Consider the following 19,062-nt stretch of genomic DNA (forward strand, 5'->3'; position numbering starts at 1 on the left):
GATTTTCTGCCGTCCTCATTTGACCTACTTCCAAGGATTCAGAAGACACGGCCTCTCGGAAACCCAGTGGGAAAAGAACATACACTCTGAACATATGCTTCTCTCTCTGGCCAGTGACTCCTGATGCCCCGAAAATAAATATGTATTAAAAGCCCGGATACTCATTGACATCATAGATCAGATACAGCAACCGCAGGCCAATTTTGAGCCGGGTCCAGTTAAGAATAGTCCGAGTCCACTGTCTCCAAGGACAAGGAGAAACTCTGCGAGGAGACATGATGCATTCCTCAACTGTGACATCACCGGCCATGTCCTTGTCCCAAAGACTTTACTAAAAGAAGAGAGAATGGGCTGGAATTTTATCTTTTAAAGGACAAAGTGGTGATTAAGGGAGCTGATGCATGATGCTGTCTCTGTGATATGTAATGCCATTCCTATGAGTCATGTATGTTCTTTTTTTAAAATCTAAACCACTTTAACTAAATGTCAGCGTGCTCACTCTTAATGCTGATGGGAAGAGTCTATAACATTCCATGGTACCTTTGTGCTGAGGCGGAGGGCTATAAATAGCCCGATGTGTCTTACTGTAACATCTTGGCATGTAGAGGAGGCTGACTGATGTATGACCCATGTTTTAGTGCCGCCCTCCTTTGGCAAAAAGAGAGAACAACACTTTTGCATCATCGGTTTTTGGTATTATAACTAATATTTTAGTATGTGAAACCATTGTAAAAAAAATAATTCACAGCAATCAAAGCAAGATTTATAACAATTTATTTCTTATAAAACTGCCTCAAATTAAAATAGAGCAAATAAATATAGAAATATAAATATTTCATAGCAGTTTTTTCACCATCAGATCTTAACAAGGCAATAAAGCTCAGCATTGTTAGCCAAGGAGTTCCCCAAAATCTTTTTTGCATGATTCTTTTTGCATATATTTCCTTTTGCATATTTCCTAAAAGCAGCACATCAATATTTGACTAAAATGGGAGCTCTACATTACTTAAAGAAATGTCCCTTTGTCTATAGGCTTAATCCTTTGATAAAAAAGAAAAACACTGTTAAGCTACTGCCATGACACAAGTCTTTTGCTCTTGCTTATTTAATGGCCTAAAGGTACAGAAGCAGTGAAAATGTACATAGGTCAGAGAAATATTGCATAAGTTGCTGTCAGTCTGCAGAGGTCTGTTGTCTCAGAGCTGTCATGCTCCTCCCAGTTTCGCCTCAAGTTTGGGCACATGCTCAGTAGTCGTCCCCCCGGCTCACCACCTCCTTGCAGGTGGGCCTGAGTAGGATGGTGTGCTCGTACTGGGCGGTGTAGCTGCCCTTGATGTCGCAGAGAGGTGGGTACGGGTCTATGATGCCGAGGTCGCACAGATTCTTCAACGCCATCAGGTACTTGCTCTCTCCGAGCCGGTCCAGCCAGCGGCGGCAGAATGCCAGAGTGCCAAAGTTCTCGTTGATCACATTCAGCAGATGTTTAGCCCTTGGAAGTCTGTAGCACAGCGACAACAGAGAGTGAGACAAAGTGGAGAGATGCTTCAAAGTATGTAGACATGCGTCGCTAAGTTAGAATTATCAATTGGCTAACAGAGGATGAAAAATCAACCTCTAAATAAACTCCGTATTCTTTTTTCAGAGCAGGGATTAGATGAAAAAAAAAAAGGCAGAGCTAACCTTATTGGTACGTGTCCAACATTGAAGTTTTTCATGTAATGTGAGCACTCCATGTCATCGTGGACTGCACCTCTTCCTGTGCTGCCAAATGTCTCGATGGCATAAGCTTCACCTTCCTGAGAGGCACCAAAAGAAGACAAGGGTTTTATTTTCAAGCTATAAACGTGGCGTTAAAGGCAAGATAAAGGGATGCAGTCTTTCATGCACATTAACACAAGCCGAGTGGGTTTGATGTTACTGAAAGGACAAGAGCACTCCTGGGGGACTGGGAGTAAATTTAACAAACAGCTCAAGATGCCAGCGGCTGATACATTCATGTGTAGTCTATTAAGGACAGCGGTGTCCTTTCTGCAGCAGCGCCTTGTGCGAGTTGATTGGCCGGGTCTCATTGGCTTCCTGTGTCTCTATCAGCGCGCGGCTGTTGTCGGAGTCCCTGTGGTATTAGCTGATAACACTGCGACACCCTCTCTCGCTGCACCGATAATCAGTCAAAGTGCTAGCAGCCCCGTCGCACGCCCAGCTGCCACTCCAGCCGTGCGCTCTCTGATCACAAAGAGGGTAATGGGCCTGTTACACCAACACACTTCAGCTAAAAATACAGCACATAAATCTGCCTCATCAGCAGCAGCACCCCCCCCCCCCCCCCCACACAGGTAAAAAGCTTGACACAGCAACTTGCCAATTAAAACGCTCAGTTCTGTCCAAATACATTCATATACTGCAGCTGTGCAGCTGTGAGGCAGGCATGGGTCCATTTGTACTCTCTGTATAAGGAAACCATGTTCCAATTTGATGAAGAATCTGCATGTTAATGAGCTCTGGATGCTCACGATTCAGTGCTTTTTCTGGGAAATGAGGAGCTGATGAGTGTGAACACGTGTTGCTCCTCTATGCGGCTGGTAATTCCATTAAAAGGTGTAATTAAAGTGCTGACGAGGGTGACTAAGATGCTGTTAGAGCACTGAATTGGAACACTTCTGCACACCCCGCCGTAACCCTAACCAGCCGCGTGTTCTTCCAATTACACTCAAGAATTAAAAAGGGTTTATTTATAAGCAAGCTTGAGCAGCTAATAAAGGTTTAATTTCAGACTCTCTGGTTCAAAAAGAAGCTGAAGTGTTGTTTTCTGCTCTAAGATGAGAACGGCCACATCCACATTAAGTTTAAAAAACGATTTGGAGTTGCATCAACAAAGCTTCACACACCTCCATCCTCGTGGCCTCTCCGCCTTTCACGATAGGGACCGTCTTCCCTGAGTGTATCCTGTACTGTCCAATGGAGTGGCCATTGAGATTCCTGATTGGCTTCACTGCAAAGACAGCAGTACCACACAGAGGTTTCATGAACAGAGAGCAGCACAGAGCATGTGCACGAAGAAGAAAGCTGATAAATGAGCTGACATTACCTTGATACGTTTTCCCATCTATCTCCACTTCATACGACTCCATGACCTCCTGAATGGTCTCACCGACATCGCACAGACGCACATCAATCCCTGCAAACTGTGGCAGAGAAAATGTTTAAAACTGGCATCAGAGACAACGGGATCACATTCCTCACATGAGAGACAGTCTGGACTGTAAGGGATATGTGTCCTCTTGGTTTGTGTGATGTGTTTAGGTGATGAGCTTTAAAGGAAAGTACACAAACTCTAATGAACAGGTAAGGAACAAAACAGGAACGAGTGGCAAAATAATGAATAGTTATTCATGAATTACTCTGAATCAGGGACAATATGAATCTCACAGAAGTTTACTTGACATGTACTTACACTAACAATGCACTTGGATAGAATAGAATAAATCTTTATAGTCCACCAGAGGTGGAAATTTGATTGACCTAATAATGGATTCAGGATATAAGAAACATTTTAATAAATCACTCCTGAACCCTGAACCACCGGCACTGAACTTTTCTGTCACATTGTAATAAAATGTCCATATCTCTTGAGTATGTGTGTAGAAAGACTTATCCTAAATATTGTAAATATTCAAATAAATCTTTATGACATCTAAGCTTTAAAAAGAATGCAAAACATAGTTCAACTTTTTGGCACTTCATGGCTGCTTTATTTTTTAACAAGTTTGTGTACTTCTTTTGCTGCTTGAAAAAAATATACTTTATGTATCTTGTGTTATTTATTATTTTCTTGCTATGAACATAATTGTCATTATTTATTTGTGATAAAAACATATTTCTTGTTAGCAGGATTTCATCGACACTTTACCCACACCTTCCCATTTTTTTGTGACATCAAGTCACATTTCACCACAACATTTATCTTGGATCAAAGATAAGAGCCAAACAGAGCTGACACTTAATGTGTGTCACCTTAATGCCGGTGTTGGTTGCATCATTCACAGCCTCCAGCAGCCGGTCAAACTTTGGATTGAAGGTGACGGTGAAGGCGCAGTCTATGATTCGACCTGAGAGACCAAACAAAGTTTCATGAAGAAAAACATTATCTCAACTAACTCGTTTACTCTTTTTTTTTTTTTTTTGCTTCTGTATTCTCCAGGGAAGATCAGAGGCTATGAATAAAGCCCCCCACCCACTTTTTTTTTTGGTGTCATTATCACACTTCCTGGGAGGTGGTCATGCAGAAATATTCAGCAAGAATTCATCTTGAAAAAGTAAGAGTTCATTACCAGTTTACCCCAGACTTTAGGAATTACAATGCCATCATACATTTTTTTCTGTGTCTTGATAAATGCCAGAAGTGAAATGGCACAGTATTGGCACAAAAGCATTTTGTTACTTATTAGCGAGCTCTGACCGTTGATGTGCGTTCCAAAGTCGATTTTGCAGATGTCGTCATAGCGCAGCACAGTGGGGTCTCCTGCGTTGGGGGTGTAGTGGGCTGCACAGTGGTTGATGGAGCATCCGGTGGGGAAAGCCAAGCCTGCCTTTAGCCCGTTTTCTTTGATGAGCCTCCTGGAGCAGTCCTCCAGTCTCTCACTGCCAGAAACAGAGAGCAGCACCAGGGACAATGGATGAAAGGAACAATGAGAGTGTTTTCAGGGCACATTTCTGCATCCAGAAGAGGATGAAACCACAAAGCAGTTCTCCTGCATTGCAAAACAGCCTCTTCCCTAAAGCCATATCAGTTTCATATTTAAATGAGCCCAGGTAGGTTTGAGCAGCCAAGACTGAAGTCTCAAGGACATCTCACTGCATTTCTCACCAGATGTCAATCATGGTCATCCCCGGTTGGATCCAGCTCCTTACGTAGGAGCGGACCTGCCGGTGTGCCTCGGCAGCCTGCCTGAAATCGCTCCACATTTCCTCGTTGGCCCTGTCCAGCGCCCGCTTCTCTTCGCTGGTGGTCCGCCACGCTGCACTGCGCCTGGTAGGAGGTAGACAGGCACACCGCAGAGAGAGAGGCACTCATTATTTTCTCATTATGTAAATGTTTGCTGTGAGTATATGACATGCTCTTGTAGGAGCTCTGCACAGGTGAAAGTGCTGTTGATCCTTTCCAGCATGAAGCCAAATCTGACAAAACTGGTTTATTTTAAGTCCATACTAAACATTAAAAACACTGATGACTTTGTCCAGCCTAAAGAGAGACATGAATATAAAAAAAAAAACTGAGCATGTCAAACAGTGGAAGACTACTGCTGAGTGTGAGGGACGATGTGGAGGTCACACACCCGTCTTTCGATGGTGGATATTCACACTCCTCTCCCTTTGGAAAGTCTCCACTGGGATAGAGCTCACAAATAGGGATTGAGGGAGGGTCAGTCTGTCCCCTCACTGTGGCCCAGATAGAAGGAGAGAAGGAGAAGCAGAGGAAAGAACACACAAGTTATCCTCCTGATGTACATGACATTCATGTTTTAGCTTAGCTGCAGAATACAGTGCAGTTCCTGACTTCAGAGCTAATTAAGTTAGACACCCTTGAGTAAAAGAAACCCGTTGAATTAAAGTATAAAAGCACTTATAGTATCATTAAGTGGACTAAAGGTAGCAGAGTTCATCGGAGTATTTCACAGCATCACTCTGATGTCTTTATGTGAAGTATGATGTCATTCACTTTGTACTTGACATAAAAGGTCCTGGAGCATTTTGTCCTACACCTGCAGTGTCAGCGCTGCATTCTGTAACAAACATGACACTAATTAACTGAGTCAAACTCCTCTCATGCAGCTTTTCTATCAACAAGATGATTTATAGTGATTCTGATGCATTCCATTCAGGATTAAGATCAAATAAGCCTTTGCAGTGCACATACTACAGTGCTACTTCTTATATCTACGAAGCTTTGATATATATCATCTTTATATATATATATATATATATATATATATATATATATATATATTTTTTTTTTTTTTTTTTTTGATCACACAAGTCACTTTATATCATCACTGGTCACTTTAACTTTCCATCCACTACACATAATTCGTAATTGTCCTGTATTGCTCAACTATTCATATTCTTTTGTATACATCCTATTGTGAATTTTGTATTACTTCTTTCTTTGTCTTTGTCTGCTGCAATGGCCGAATTTCCCCTCTGGTGATCAATAAAGTATTATCCTATCATATCCTATATGGATGCAAAGAGAAATCTGTTGTATGCCTCTAACTACTTTAACTCTCATGCTCATGCTATGCAATACAGGACCAACAGAAAATAAATACAGTTTACTACATATGTGTCATGTGCAAGATACAATCATTATTTATGCTGCTTAAAAATGCCAAAAATAATCTTTGCTGCTTTTTATCTCTCACTTGTAGTACACCAATGACAACACCGTTACCAATTACATTAATGTTGCATTCATGTGCAATAGATTCAATATGTTGAATGCAACTATTTGTTCTTCACTGCTACTTACATATCACATCATTTTTATTCCATAACATAAAGCATTTTTTTTTATTATGTTATTACTATTTTTATTCTTACTACTTCAGCTGAGGTATAATTTTTGTATTTTATTGTATTTATCTGAATGACTTTTTCTACAGCTGTTCTGTCACTCTTGTTCTTAATTTTGAACAAATGTAACGTTCTAATTTTCCTCTCGGAGAAATAGAATACTTGTGATTTTGTTTCACTGCACTAAGAAAATGGTTGTCTTACATCCTTTCTTCTTTTTCTTCTTCTTCTTCTTTTTTCCAGCCGAGTTCTCACCCTCTTCGCCATCTGTTGAAAGCATCGTTAGCTTCAATACAGTTTTCAAAGTGAGAGATATCAACAGGATGGGAGGCTTGGGCATGTTTCCCAGAGTGTCCCACTAAAAAAATCAGATATCACATTGCAGATATGACCAGCTGGATTTAATCGTTGCACTTTTTCCAGCTTGCTTCAAAGTTTTTCCACAACCACTTCAGGTGATGATGATGATGAGGATGATGATGATACCGGTGAGGAGTTACCTTCTTCTCCATCCTCCTCCCTCTCTTTGTCCTCCAGGGTTTGCTGCTCCAACTGTTTTGTCACATCACCAACACCTCCAGGTTCTCCATCCCCCTCAGCCTCATTTGTCCCTGCTGCAAAGTCACACACCCTCGTGCATGCATGTGCAGGTGAACACACACGCACACACACAGAGACACACACATACACACAGGAAAGAGTGAGTAAATTATCTGAGGTTGAGAAAGTCATTTCAAGAAAGCGCACCATCCACTATGGACTCAACTTGGCAGAGTGTGTGCATAATTTCTTTCTATACCTAAGGAGTCGATATCCTCAAGGGCATATGTAGCATGCAGCATTATGACATTTAGACCTTCAAAGACACAGCTGTGTGGACAAGACTTCACTTAAGGAGTCTTTTTCAGGCTTTTCTTTCCCCACAGTTTGATGCAGTAAGGCTGCATTCATCATGATGTTCTTTGTACAGTGCCTGTCATCATATTGCTCTAAAACTGTGGATACTTCCATTACATAATTCCATGCAGCTTAGGGAGGATTTCTAGACGAGAACATATCTAATCTTTAGCAAAACTACATTTTTACTCAACTCATGGTTTCCAATGACAGCTTTCAATCAGTTTGAAAGTCACATTCTGTTTTTTTTTTTTTTTTTTTAAGGAGATTGTCCCGTTTCCAGATAATCCCCCTCAGGTACAGAAGAGTTGGGACAGGTACAGCCGGACACGACTATCCTCTGACAGGTTGAAAAGTCTCCCGTCCCGCATATTTGGCGCTCATGCTCTATCTCGTAGTGGCACTTGAGGAGATAATTTTGCGCTATTTGTCTCTCCCCCCCTCACCCCGACTCCCCCTAATCGATTCTCTAAACACAAAGTGATGCCTCTTCTTACCTGGTGCGGTAGTCTTATTCCTCTTCTTCTTTCTTCTCTTCTTCTTCACTGATTCTGTCGCGTCTGCATCCTCTCTCTCCTCGTTTAAAACGTCCCCATTAAGAAGTTGAGGCTGCACTTCATGCTGGAGCTGTAGCTCCGCCATGATCAGCGACTGAGAGGTGAAGTGACGCATAAGCTGCTGAGAGCCTCCAGTGGTCACAGCAGAAAAGTGTGCTGGAGGAGGAAGCTGAGCCAATAATGAGCTATTAGACGATCGGTGCGCAACGACTTGCCCCGAGGAGAGGAAGACGATCCTCGTCCCGAGAAGCACAAACTTTCATCTCTGAAGAGATCTCCCCCCCCGCCCCCCCCCCCCCTCTATTTGGGGACACATTGTAATAGTAGAGCAGCAAAATCCCCACTTGAATCTCTCTCTGCTTGGTTATGTTACCATCATGTCCTGACACATGGCCCTTTTAAAAGCTGCACTGCCTTGCTGGAATCATCACTTTCTCTGAACATCCAGAGTTTCAGGTTACCTGTCGCACACCTGTGAACGACTGCAGCTCCTCACTGAAAAGAAACCTCGTGTGTCACTACACCTGTGTGTCAATACGGAAACACTAACCTTGTGTTGTGTTATTTTATGTGGTGTGTATTGTGAGATGGAGCTCTGCAACGGTGATCTGCAGCAGGCATAAACAGGCGGTATAGAATTGTGTAACCTAGCAACAAGCCCAGCACAATGAGCGGACATAGGTATGTCCACGCAAGTGAAAGGTGGATTTAAAAGCTTTCAAGTTTGCTTTTGTTGATACTTTTTTTCCCCAAGGACGCCTGCTGCGTTTTATCTGCATTTGTCGAAGTCTTAAGAAGAAATGCAAGTGGGTTCCATTTAAAGACAAACATGACCTCTTCTAGATCTAGGATCGCTCCTTTGTATTTCTTTGACCAGGTAGGCCACATTATTTATCATGCTTACTGCAGTTTAAAAAAAAAAGAAAGAAGTTCACTAATAATGTCTTTTACATCTCTGCAGCCAACAAAACGAAGCCAGATTAAAGAATCAAGAAGCAATATTCTGTATTCTAATGGGACAAATAAAGGCGCTTTAATGGACGATACAATACGGAGGTAATTTCATTTTAATATGGCAATAAATTCATTTTTTTCCCCCTATCCGTCTAATACATGTTCTATTTTGTCTCTTAGTGGTCAAGAAAGTGACAAAAGGGAACTTGAAAGTGATAAGGTCCCTCAGTTGCTGTCAACAGAAGCGTACGATGATGATACACTTGAGACATCCTTTGAAATAATAGACCATCAAGATCCGATTCAGTCTTACAAACGAGCAGCCCCTCTGTTGTTACATGAACTGGCTCTCCTGCTGTCACAACATGACTGGACCAAGAGTGGCCGGATTCCTGATGGGATTGTCAATATTCTGAATTACTCCTGGCAGGATCTGATTGGAGGGGCTGTGCACTTGAATGGTCCAAAGCAGACGGAAAAGCGAGGAAATTTCAAAAGTTCCCCAGAGCTGGATGGAGCTAAATCCAGCCATGACAGGGGGGGAAACGAAATGAGAAACACCTCTGTTGCTGGAAGTATTACTGCTTCTGCAAGAAAACCACAAGCTAGTTCAAATCCACGCAAGAAAAAGCAAAAACAAATCACCAATACAGGTAGGCCTAAATTATAAAACATAAGAAGAAAGAATGGAGTTTGAGAGAAAACTTCTACAACCGGATTGTTGAAGATGTCTGATTATAGAAATAAGAAAAAAAAATTATGCCAGAATGCCTAATGATTTTTTTCCAGGATAACATTAAGGACAATATGTTCTGACATGTTTGCTCTACACAATCATTGATTTTTGAATTAATTTGATTTAGTGAAAAAAGGCAATTTTAACAAGATTACCATTACAGACCATTACAGATCATGAAACTGGTGAATTTCAGAGAGTTTGTTGATTTTGCTAATTTTACAGGGGCTCCATACTGTAATCTTGGGTTATTAAAAACCAATAATAACCATGAATCATTATGGACAATGGACATGTGCTTGTAGTGTGGAAGTCATCACGTTTTTTTTATGATGTGATCCTTCAGGACAAGAATGTCTTGATAAATTGCTTTTTAAAAATGCTGTATGCAAAAATAATGCAAGTTGTTAAACTATTGAAGTCTGCCAAATGCCCTTTTTACAACCTGGCATTCAAAGTAGGTCTTACCTTATAAAGTATCAATCAATAAATACATAACAAATGATAAAGGCCTTACTGACAGAAGAGCCCCATTATAGAATAGATGTAATTCAAAAATAATTGGCATGTTTTGGTAAAGGTATACAAAAAAAATCATATTGCAGGATAGATAGAGCCTTAAGGATCAATTTCCAGTTCCACTTTTTATCTAGATGTCATAGGAGCAATACATTTGAGAGTAATGAGAAGGAAAAGTCATTAAAAATGTTCATGACCTTTAAAGACTGACTTTGATGACAGCTATGGTCTCGTGGGCTTGTGGAAGTGAGAGGATGCTTTATCATATATGACAAGTTAGCTTGTAGCTGGGGATGACGTTTTAATGAATGTTTACCAGTGGACAGAGCCATTCAGTTATATGTTTAAGCCTGTTTTTGTTCATACAGAGTCAGTTTAAAGATGAATGTACAGTTGACTTTCTATATTCTCAAACAGTTCACAACTCCACAACCGTCAGTTTCTCCTTCCCCTCAGACAGCAGCAAATATCCAGGTAAGACATGGACCTGAATCTTTGTATTTATAAAGGCCACTGGTCTACTGCAGCTGTCTCAGCTGGATGTTATTTGTGTCCAGGTTGGATCATCCAGCCAAAGAAAACCTCCTGTGATGATCCTCAGCGGATCAGTTTGTGTCAGTGGATGGCGGAGCGGCTCCAGGAGACAAGAGATCCTGAGTGGGTTGTTAACATTTGCTGCTGTATTTAACCTTCTGAAAATGTGTGTCAAATGAGGTGCTACATTTCAAGTGTCCTATCTGATAAGCAGTTTAGTCTGTAGATGTGAATTTCTATTCATTGGTAGGTTAAGAACTTTGTGTCAGTATGTATTTGATGACTCAGCAAGAAATATTATGCATATTTTGATGGTGCCCAGAGGGTGAATCCTAATGACTGCGGTGTTACCCTGACTTTTCATCTATCACCACCAGCCAGTAAACGTTTTCACTGACTCAAAGCCAAATCTCTACAATTACTACATGGATTTGCACAACATTTTGTACAGATATCAGTCGATCATCTCCAATCAAGCCTACGTAATTTGGCTTGATTTGCATTTTTAATCAATTGTATTTGCCATGATATTTGGTATACATGTTCCTATCCCAATTATAACATACTGTATTAGTAATTCCAATTCTTCTTGAGCAAATAACGTTAAGGCCCTTAATATACATTACATTTAAGGCAAATACTGAAAAAGTGGACACCCGTTTGTGTATTGCAAAAATCTATAAGTTTGGCATTTTACACTATCACATTTTCACAGATCAAGTCAAAGTTGGCCATTTTTGGAAGTAAGGTTGGGGCTTGGGATCATACACAATGATTTGCTTTATCCTAATTGAAAGAATGCGTATCGCAGCTTGACAAACACAAGGTAGACACTCCCCAAAGCTTACCCTGCTTATCGTCTAATTTAGTCTAAATGGGACAATAATAAAAAATAAAAAAAGCATCATACTTCATTTAAGAACTCTTGAAAATGTACAATTGAGATCCTAAACTCTCGAGGAAAACCTCATTAGTTTGTCCCCATTTGCCATGGAAGAGAATGCAGGTTTAAGTCACTTCTCACACCATTTTTTAATACAGTTTATGATGTAGGGCTAATTAACACAACTTAGCATGCCAAAACTCTGAACTAAAGTGATTAACATTGTAAACGTTTGAGCATTTATGCTAAAGTCATGCTGTCCATTCTGAGTCATTTCAACAGTAAATCTCTAAGTTGTGTCATGGGCTGGATGGTTCTTCATCAGAGGCAAAAGATTATTTCTGAGTTTTACATTTGGTCTTCTTTTTTTGCCTTGTAACTCTTCAAATGCGTACTGAAATGCACTGGCTTTTCAGACCAGGTATTTGAGCATAAAATGTTACTTTATCTTTATACAGAAAACTGCAAACAGCTAAACAGGACCTGAACCCACCTGGTTTTTTCCGTCACTATGATGATGACAAAGGTCAGGCCAGGAAGGCGAGGAGAAAATCCCAAACCACCATTCTGGACAACGGGATGGTTCAGATACCAGAAGTGAGACAGCAGGATCCAGCTCGTCAGAAGCTTCTATACAAGATCAACAACAGCTCATCATTCCTATAGTATCCTTCTTGTCATGTTTATTCATGAATATTTGAATTCCTCTTCTGCTGACCAAGTAGCAAATGCAGTGGAAGGCTTATGGGATATGTGTCACTGCAGCTGACCCTTTGACCCCTGTCTCCTCAGCTACCCTTCAGGTGCTATGGCTGTATGTCAGAGCCATTCCGGTCTGCCCTGTGGAGGCTTCTACACCAATGTCTTCAGTGACAGTGAGTGTCCTGTTATTCTGGCCACCATCACAGCGTTTGGTCACGGCACGGTTACCCACCCTCTAAGGTGAGCCGAGAACTCACACAGGAGGAAGCCTGAATAATGGAAAGCCTCTAAAAGTTAGAAAACAAAACAACAAAAATCCCATCATTCTGGTAAATGGGGGATGCTGTGTTTTGAGGCTGGAATCGTGAGGTTGATGCAAATGGGGAAAAAAAAAGAAAAGAAAGATATGTTCTCCTCCAAGAATTGTACAATGCTTTGAAACAATCTGTAATTAGTTACGTAACACCTTTAATGATATCTGAAATATAACTATTCCTCTTCTGTTCGTCAAGTTCTGCTGTTTCAGCCGTGTGGGACCAGGATGGAGGATACATGTCTGACCAGCATGGAAATGTAACTAAAGAGTGGAGCTGGCACGAGTACCGCACACCAAGGGAGAAGATTGTTATAAAGGTGCAGCACAAAAAGATGGTCTGACACTTGAACTGATGAGTGTGAGATTGATGTGAAATCCCCAAACCAATATAAGAGGCGGTTGAACACACAAAAATAGACATAAATGTTATACGTCAAGTATAAGTAGCTTTTACTCAGCAGCGAGCAGCAGCCCTCATTAGTGTTTACTTTTACAATGGCCAATAATCCTTTTCTTACCAGAGTCAAAATTAAATTAAACTAAATTAAATCGGGTTATATTCAGCCATAGTGCTAGGAAATTGACTTTTGAGGCACTTGTGCATATGGGCGTTGCCACATTTAGGGGAAACGAGGTCATGGGAGGTATGACGCATGACCTGCTTATCAACAAACACTAACCCTCTCTGACAAGACCAACAGAGGTTTTACAATAGGTCTTAAGCATGCAGAGTGCATAAATTCATCTGTGATCACGGTACTTTTTCGGGTCGTTACCATTACAAGGAAGCCTGTTCATGTCTTTTTTTATCTCCTTCAGGTGTCAGCTCTCATCACTGTGAGGCTGATCAGTGGTACCTCTGCCATGCTCCGCTTCAGGAGTGACTGTGAAAGTGTTCGTCTTCCTCTTTCTGCCCTGCCTAACAATAACCAATCTAAGAAAACGGTAAGATTTGAGTAAACAAGCAGAGGACAAAACCATGTTAGATTTATGATGAGCAATGATAACATTGACAGCTGTGTTTACAGACGAAAGGCAAGTTTCAGTCTGACTTCGCTCAAGACCTCCTGCTGACCATGAAGACAAAATCCCCTCTTGTGATTGTGGAGAGCGAGACAAACCTGACACATCTGCAAACATCTGTAAGATTCTTTTTCATCACCCTACGATAAGGCATGATAATGATAATTATAGTATAAACATATGAGTTGAATTTTAAGAATAAGATCTGTAAAAATGTCAATTTTGAGAGTTTTGCAGAGTTGAATTATTGGGTAGTATGAGTATTATGCGGACAGTACTACATAGAATCGTCGTCAAAGTCTTTAAAAAAAGAAACAGAGTCTGATGATGGACATCTCACTTCTTTTTCATCGCTGCAGCTGTAAAGATCAGGCAACTGATTAATGTTATAAAGCAGAAATAACCCTTTGGCAGAACAGTACACTTTTAACATTGTTAATTTATGATGTGTTTTTTTGACTAGGTGGCAGCATTACATTAACATATGATAGTCTTTAGATGCTAGATCACAGAGTAACTTTGTATACAGCGGCTGGCCAATTACTGTTAGTTGTTTAACATCATATGATCTAATTATGTAATGATGGGTAATGATATAGGGCAAGTTTCTCTGCTGTCCCTTCCAGATGGTCAAGGAGTTGGAGGGGGTGGAGGAGCTGGAGGAGGTGGAGGAGCCATCAACAAAGTGGAAAAGAGGAGGACATGTTGGCAGTGAGCTGAAGAGGCTTCAGCTGAGAGCATGCAACATCGTGGAACACTGGCTGGATTATTATCGTTCAGCCATTGGTATGAAACTGTGAACGCACAAACTGCAACCAGTGGGAGTGATGCACTATGCATTATAAGTAATGAAAAGTCCAAACTTAAGTTGACCCAATCTGACCCAATGAAGCAAATTGTTACAGTATCATCCAATCTTGCCACGTCAACATTATTGAATAGTTCCATCAGGATCTTGTTCACGGTCACTCGTGTCACTTGGTGTCTGTGTGTGTTCCCAAGTGACCTCCTCCTCTCCTTCAGGGATCAGGTGTCCTGGCGTGGAGCGGATGCCAGATGCCCCACTGAAGAATAGGCTGAGGAGGGAGGTACAGTCAGCTGTTCTGCCCTCTCTGAAACCATCCGAGTGGGCAGATGTTAAACTAGCGCAGCCTGAGGATGGCAGGAATGAGTTACAGCTGCAAAGACATCTGTCAGCACCAGCAGAAAGAGCTCCGGACTCCTGCGTCAAGCTGCCAAGGTGCACACTCAACAGCCACACAGAGAGCCACAATGTTTGACCAAAGTCCAGTGGGCTGGTCCAAATATTTTACATGTCAAATGAAATCTATATATCATAAGAGGTACTATTAAAATAGTGTTATGTCTACAAGGGATATGGAGGAGCTTTGGCAAGGCTGAGAAAATTACTCATGTAATGTCATCTAGGTTTTCTCAGTTTGGTCTTGGCAAGAATAAAACCAAAAGAAAGTGTGAGAAACTTAGGGAATAAATTATAAAGAAGCTATTGTAGGCTATGTAGTCAATATTGTTTTTTAATTGAAATTTGGATTTAAAGCAGCAATTACTTTATGTATAAAAAAATATACAGTATACAATAAATAGGCTGTAGTAACTAACCCAACTCTAACTGCTCTTATAGCATTATTTTTTTTTGCTAAGAAGGTCCAAATCTCTCATTCTATAACAGGTCAAAACAACAGACAGACTTAATAAGCACATAGTATATATGGTGGAACATTTAGCATGCACTTGATGATCAGCTGATTGTAAGTTGAAGCTGTGTCCACAGCTTGTTTTTGCTTTTTTGCTTGTTTTTGCAAGCTTGTTGTCATGAATGACTGCAATTTAAAACACTCTTCTGAAATGAATAGTTGCAATTATAAATATTTTTGCTCAAATCAATCAGCTCTTCATGAGTTGAACCAGGCAGAAAGGTTCATAGCAAAAAAAACCACTGTTGATAAGTTTTTAATGGATGTAAAAAATGAAATGAGCCATATTTAAAGTCACTGCATCTAAAGTAACTGCTTTCCTGTCTATCGATGGATCGAGCAGTCTGTCTGTAAGTCAGTATGTCGGTATGTCCTTAAACAGTATCCCAATTGATTTTGTATTAGCAACGGAAACACACTGTTTATTGATCTTTTTCAAGAGCCTCGATCCCTGCTAGAGCAGGTGTATATAGCATGATGACATCCCCCACAAAGGAAAGTTTCACTGTTTTGACTTATTGAAGCTCAGACAACAAGGGAACAAAGGAGGAGTAGTCACACATATGACCCCTGAAAGTTCTTGTCAAAGTCAAACTTCAGAAAAACCCAATGACGGATGAAGGAGAGGCAAGGTCATACATTTTTTTTTTTACATGACTGGTCTTGTAGCGAGCAACATTTTACAAACTCTTTTTAAAATGACAGCTTCACTGTCACCCCCTCCCTGTCAGGTCAGTGGTTATTCCAAACAGTCCAGATCTGCAGCCCTCTGCTGTCCCCCTCCATCCAGCCCAACCACCATTCACCCCCTCCATCCCCCTCACAGTGTGCCCTATGCTGCTGAGAGATGAGCTGCTGGGGGAGGGGGGCCGCAGGCGGTGCTGCTGCAGCGCTACACTGATGCCAGCTTTGACGGACCTGGAGTATGATGCCTTCATTATGGGCCAGCCTCTGCACAGTCAACAGATCCTGGTGGTTTGTGTGACTCCGCCGCGCCAACCAGTCAACACACATCGACAGCAAGAGCAGGTTGTGCTGGAGCAGCTTTACAGAACGAGGAACAAGCACAGAAGAATGCCATGTACTCAGGTGTGAATGTTGTCCTACATGCAAAAGCAATATTAGAATACAACAATTTCATCTTATTGTGGTAACCTCTTCTATACAGTGTGTGTACCTAGCTAAGCATAATTACAGTGTCTGATAAAGAGTCATTTTTCTGTTGCAACATAGTCCAAACTACTGTGCGTAATCAGCAGGACTCCATATTCACACAGAGGCGATTAACTTATGACATCACCTTCAGGGTATAAGCTAAAAGGCTGCTATAATGTCAAACTGCAGTATTTCAGATTAAAACTCATTTATATTAAGGGTATCTCACAAATAATTTTTAATCCAACTGAAAATATTATTAACAGTGAAAACCTGTATGGGAATGTGGTCTATTTGTTAGATAAGCCACATATTTGATATCCCATTAAATATAATTGAAGACTACTAGCATTCAGCCGCCTTATAGCTAATATAAGTGGCCAGTGGTAAATTACACTTAATGTCCAGAATTTGTTTTCTTGTACAAGAACACAGGTTCTAATGGACATAAAATGAAAAAGGTCAGTGTAAGAAAATCAGAAGAGTTTTGCGCATTTATTATGTTTAGAAACTCAGTAACCAGTTCTTTTTTTAATCTAGTGCCAGATGGATTCATTTCGCCTGCTGAGGTATGAGATGTCAACAAGGAAGCCCAGCTGTGAAGAGGAGAGGCTCCTGCTGCAGCAGCGACACAACGTAGCTCCTGGCATGGTCCTGGTCAGTAAACCCACTGCAGGCGGCCCAGAGGCTGCAGTGCAGTGCAGGTTTTCATGGCACCCACTGGGGGGCAGCAGCAGTGCTCTCCTGAAGGAGAATTAAGTCAAGTGGGGGGGGGGGGGGGGGGGGGTGCTGAAGACTCTAGCAAGATGCTGCCCTTTCCAACTTTCCAAGAAGATATTTTTGTAAAACTTCTCAGTGAGGGATAAAACTTCCTTATTACCGAAGTTATCTCTTTTTCTGTAAGATGACAAATCCCTCTGAAGGACCATTGAACAGAAATAAATAGAGTCACGGTGACATCATTGTGTTACATCAATACTTAAGGCCAAGGGGTGAATCTCATGAAATGACAGATCAGCTGTTTTAATTGACGGGACGTGTTGCATAAACACAATATAAGTTCCTCTGTGGTGAAATCTCAAAAATAACCAGATGACGCAAATGACTATTATTATAAAAAGATCACCAGACCACTTCTTTGTCTTAATAAAAACACACAGACTGTTTCTCTTTAAAGATCATTCTTAAAGGGCAACTTTGTGCAAATGTAATGTAATACATGTTAATGTTGCAGATGTACATCAGAGGGAAGCTGCTGTTTGTGGGCTACGTGTTCAGTGATCACAGCTGCTCTGTCAGGGACCTTGAAAATCAAATCTCCAGAACCAGGGGAGACTACAGATTAAGTCTGAGCCTCCCTTCAGACTACAAGTTCAGGTACTGCTGCACCATACCCAGTGTGAACATGATGTACTGAGAGAATCATCAGTGTAATTCACTGTCAATTGAGTGAATGTAAGGGGACAGAACTTAAAACAGTGTTAAGTCATCTATTTAACCACAGATGAGGTCAATAAAACTAGTATTTTTAAAACACAATTTAGATTATGTATTTAAATACTTTATACCATAAAAAGGTTGATTTATGAAGTTTAGTGCAACGAATATGTTCTTCGTCTTCTGTCCTGTCCTTGCAGTGATACAGTGAACGCCTCTGCAGAAAAATATGAACACAACTCACAGGATGAAACACTAAAAGAAAGGACAGAAGTCATCCTGACTACTTCAGTGGAAAAGGAAAAGGTCAGGGAGAGGTTTGTGAGAAATATTACCTTCAAAATGATTCCTACTGTGTCCTTGACTTAATGATTAACAACTTGTAATGAAATTACTAGTCTATTGTCTTCTATCCTTAACAGAAAAAACAGTCGAGTCGTTCGGGAATCAAAGCAACAACAAAGGGACTTTTGTGTCAAACCAAAAAAGACTCAGCTACTTCCTCATATTCCTGTTAATACACACTGATTGTGCTCCAGGGATGAGTTCAAATCTGTGTGTGTCATTTGTAGTCTTTAAGTCGAACCAAAGTCTCCAAACTGCATCAACTGTGTACTTAAGGTTAATATGCAATCAAACTGCAAACGCCTCATTTCGCCAGCTCTGCAGGTTGGCAGCACTGATTACTCTAATCTGTAACCGAACTACAAAATGTCTTACAACTTTTGGCAGTATCCTGTTGTACCCTGGCAACTTCTCTCAGTGATTATCTGTAACTGCTGATGTTTCAGGGCTATTTGAATAAGGGGCTTCCCCTTATACGTGTATTTCACTGGGATAAAGCTGTTTAGATTGTACCATTTTTCCAGTATTAGAAGATCTAATAAAAACAGCAAACTATGCAGTGCTGAGGTATCTTTATTTTTAATGTTTTGGGATCTTGATATTCTTTCCAGGCAGCCTGGTCTGTTTGCTCATAATGAAAACTTACAAATGACGTTTTTTTTAGAGTTTTCACTTCCTCAACTGTATATTGAATATAGCTTACAAAGCATCAGCTGGCT

General features: G+C 40.8%; 2 protein-coding genes across 2 annotated transcripts; one reads left to right on the top strand and one right to left on the bottom strand.

The window, feature by feature from the left end:
* Positions 1–757: 757 nt before the first annotated feature.
* On the bottom strand, positions 758–8,252 carry LOC110004033 (methionine aminopeptidase 2). The gene is made up of 11 exons (XM_020659576.3): positions 7,965–8,252; positions 7,071–7,184; positions 6,775–6,837; positions 5,334–5,436; positions 4,865–5,026; positions 4,457–4,638; positions 4,012–4,106; positions 3,086–3,182; positions 2,886–2,989; positions 1,681–1,796; positions 758–1,498 (listed from the first exon to the last, which is right to left on the bottom strand). Exons 1-11 carry the CDS (start codon positions 8,137–8,139, stop codon positions 1,246–1,248), a joined length of 1,464 nt encoding a protein of 487 aa, XP_020515232.1. The 5' UTR covers positions 8,140–8,252; the 3' UTR covers positions 758–1,245.
* Positions 8,253–10,785: 2,533 nt separating this feature from the next.
* Positions 10,786–18,872, top strand: LOC136179701 (uncharacterized protein C3orf20-like). Its single transcript, XM_065956923.1, has 12 exons — positions 10,786–10,890; positions 12,109–12,592; positions 12,865–12,985; positions 13,488–13,613; positions 13,697–13,810; positions 14,318–14,477; positions 14,715–14,931; positions 16,138–16,495; positions 17,102–17,218; positions 17,796–17,938; positions 18,199–18,315; positions 18,421–18,872. The coding sequence occupies exons 2-12, from the start codon at positions 12,459–12,461 to the stop codon at positions 18,524–18,526; spliced, it is 1,713 nt and encodes a 570-aa protein (XP_065812995.1). The 5' UTR covers positions 10,786–10,890; positions 12,109–12,458; the 3' UTR covers positions 18,527–18,872.
* Positions 18,873–19,062: the final 190 nt, after the last annotated feature.

The sequence above is a fragment of the Labrus bergylta genome, chromosome 7, assembly GCF_963930695.1.
Source record: "Labrus bergylta chromosome 7, fLabBer1.1, whole genome shotgun sequence".
In the NCBI taxonomy this organism is placed as follows: domain Eukaryota; kingdom Metazoa; phylum Chordata; class Actinopteri; order Labriformes; family Labridae; genus Labrus; species Labrus bergylta.

Coding starts and splice junctions, on each gene's coding strand:
- LOC110004033 (XM_020659576.3), bottom strand. CDS start 8,139: ATGCGTCACTTCACCTCTCAGTCGCTGATCATGGCGGAGCTACAGCTC. Junction 4,107..4,456: donor CTTTGGAACGCACATCAACG/GTCAGAGCTCGC, acceptor TTGGTCTCTCAG/GTCGAATCATAGACTGCGCC. Junction 3,183..4,011: donor CAACCAACACCGGCATTAAG/GTGACACACATT, acceptor TCTCTGCCACAG/TTTGCAGGGATTGATGTGCG.
- LOC136179701 (XM_065956923.1), top strand. CDS start 12,459: ATGGCTGTATGTCAGAGCCATTCCGGTCTGCCCTGTGGAGGCTTCTAC. Junction 12,593..12,864: donor ACGGTTACCCACCCTCTAAG/GTGAGCCGAGAA, acceptor CTGTTCGTCAAG/TTCTGCTGTTTCAGCCGTGT. Junction 13,614..13,696: donor ATAACCAATCTAAGAAAACG/GTAAGATTTGAG, acceptor CTGTGTTTACAG/ACGAAAGGCAAGTTTCAGTC.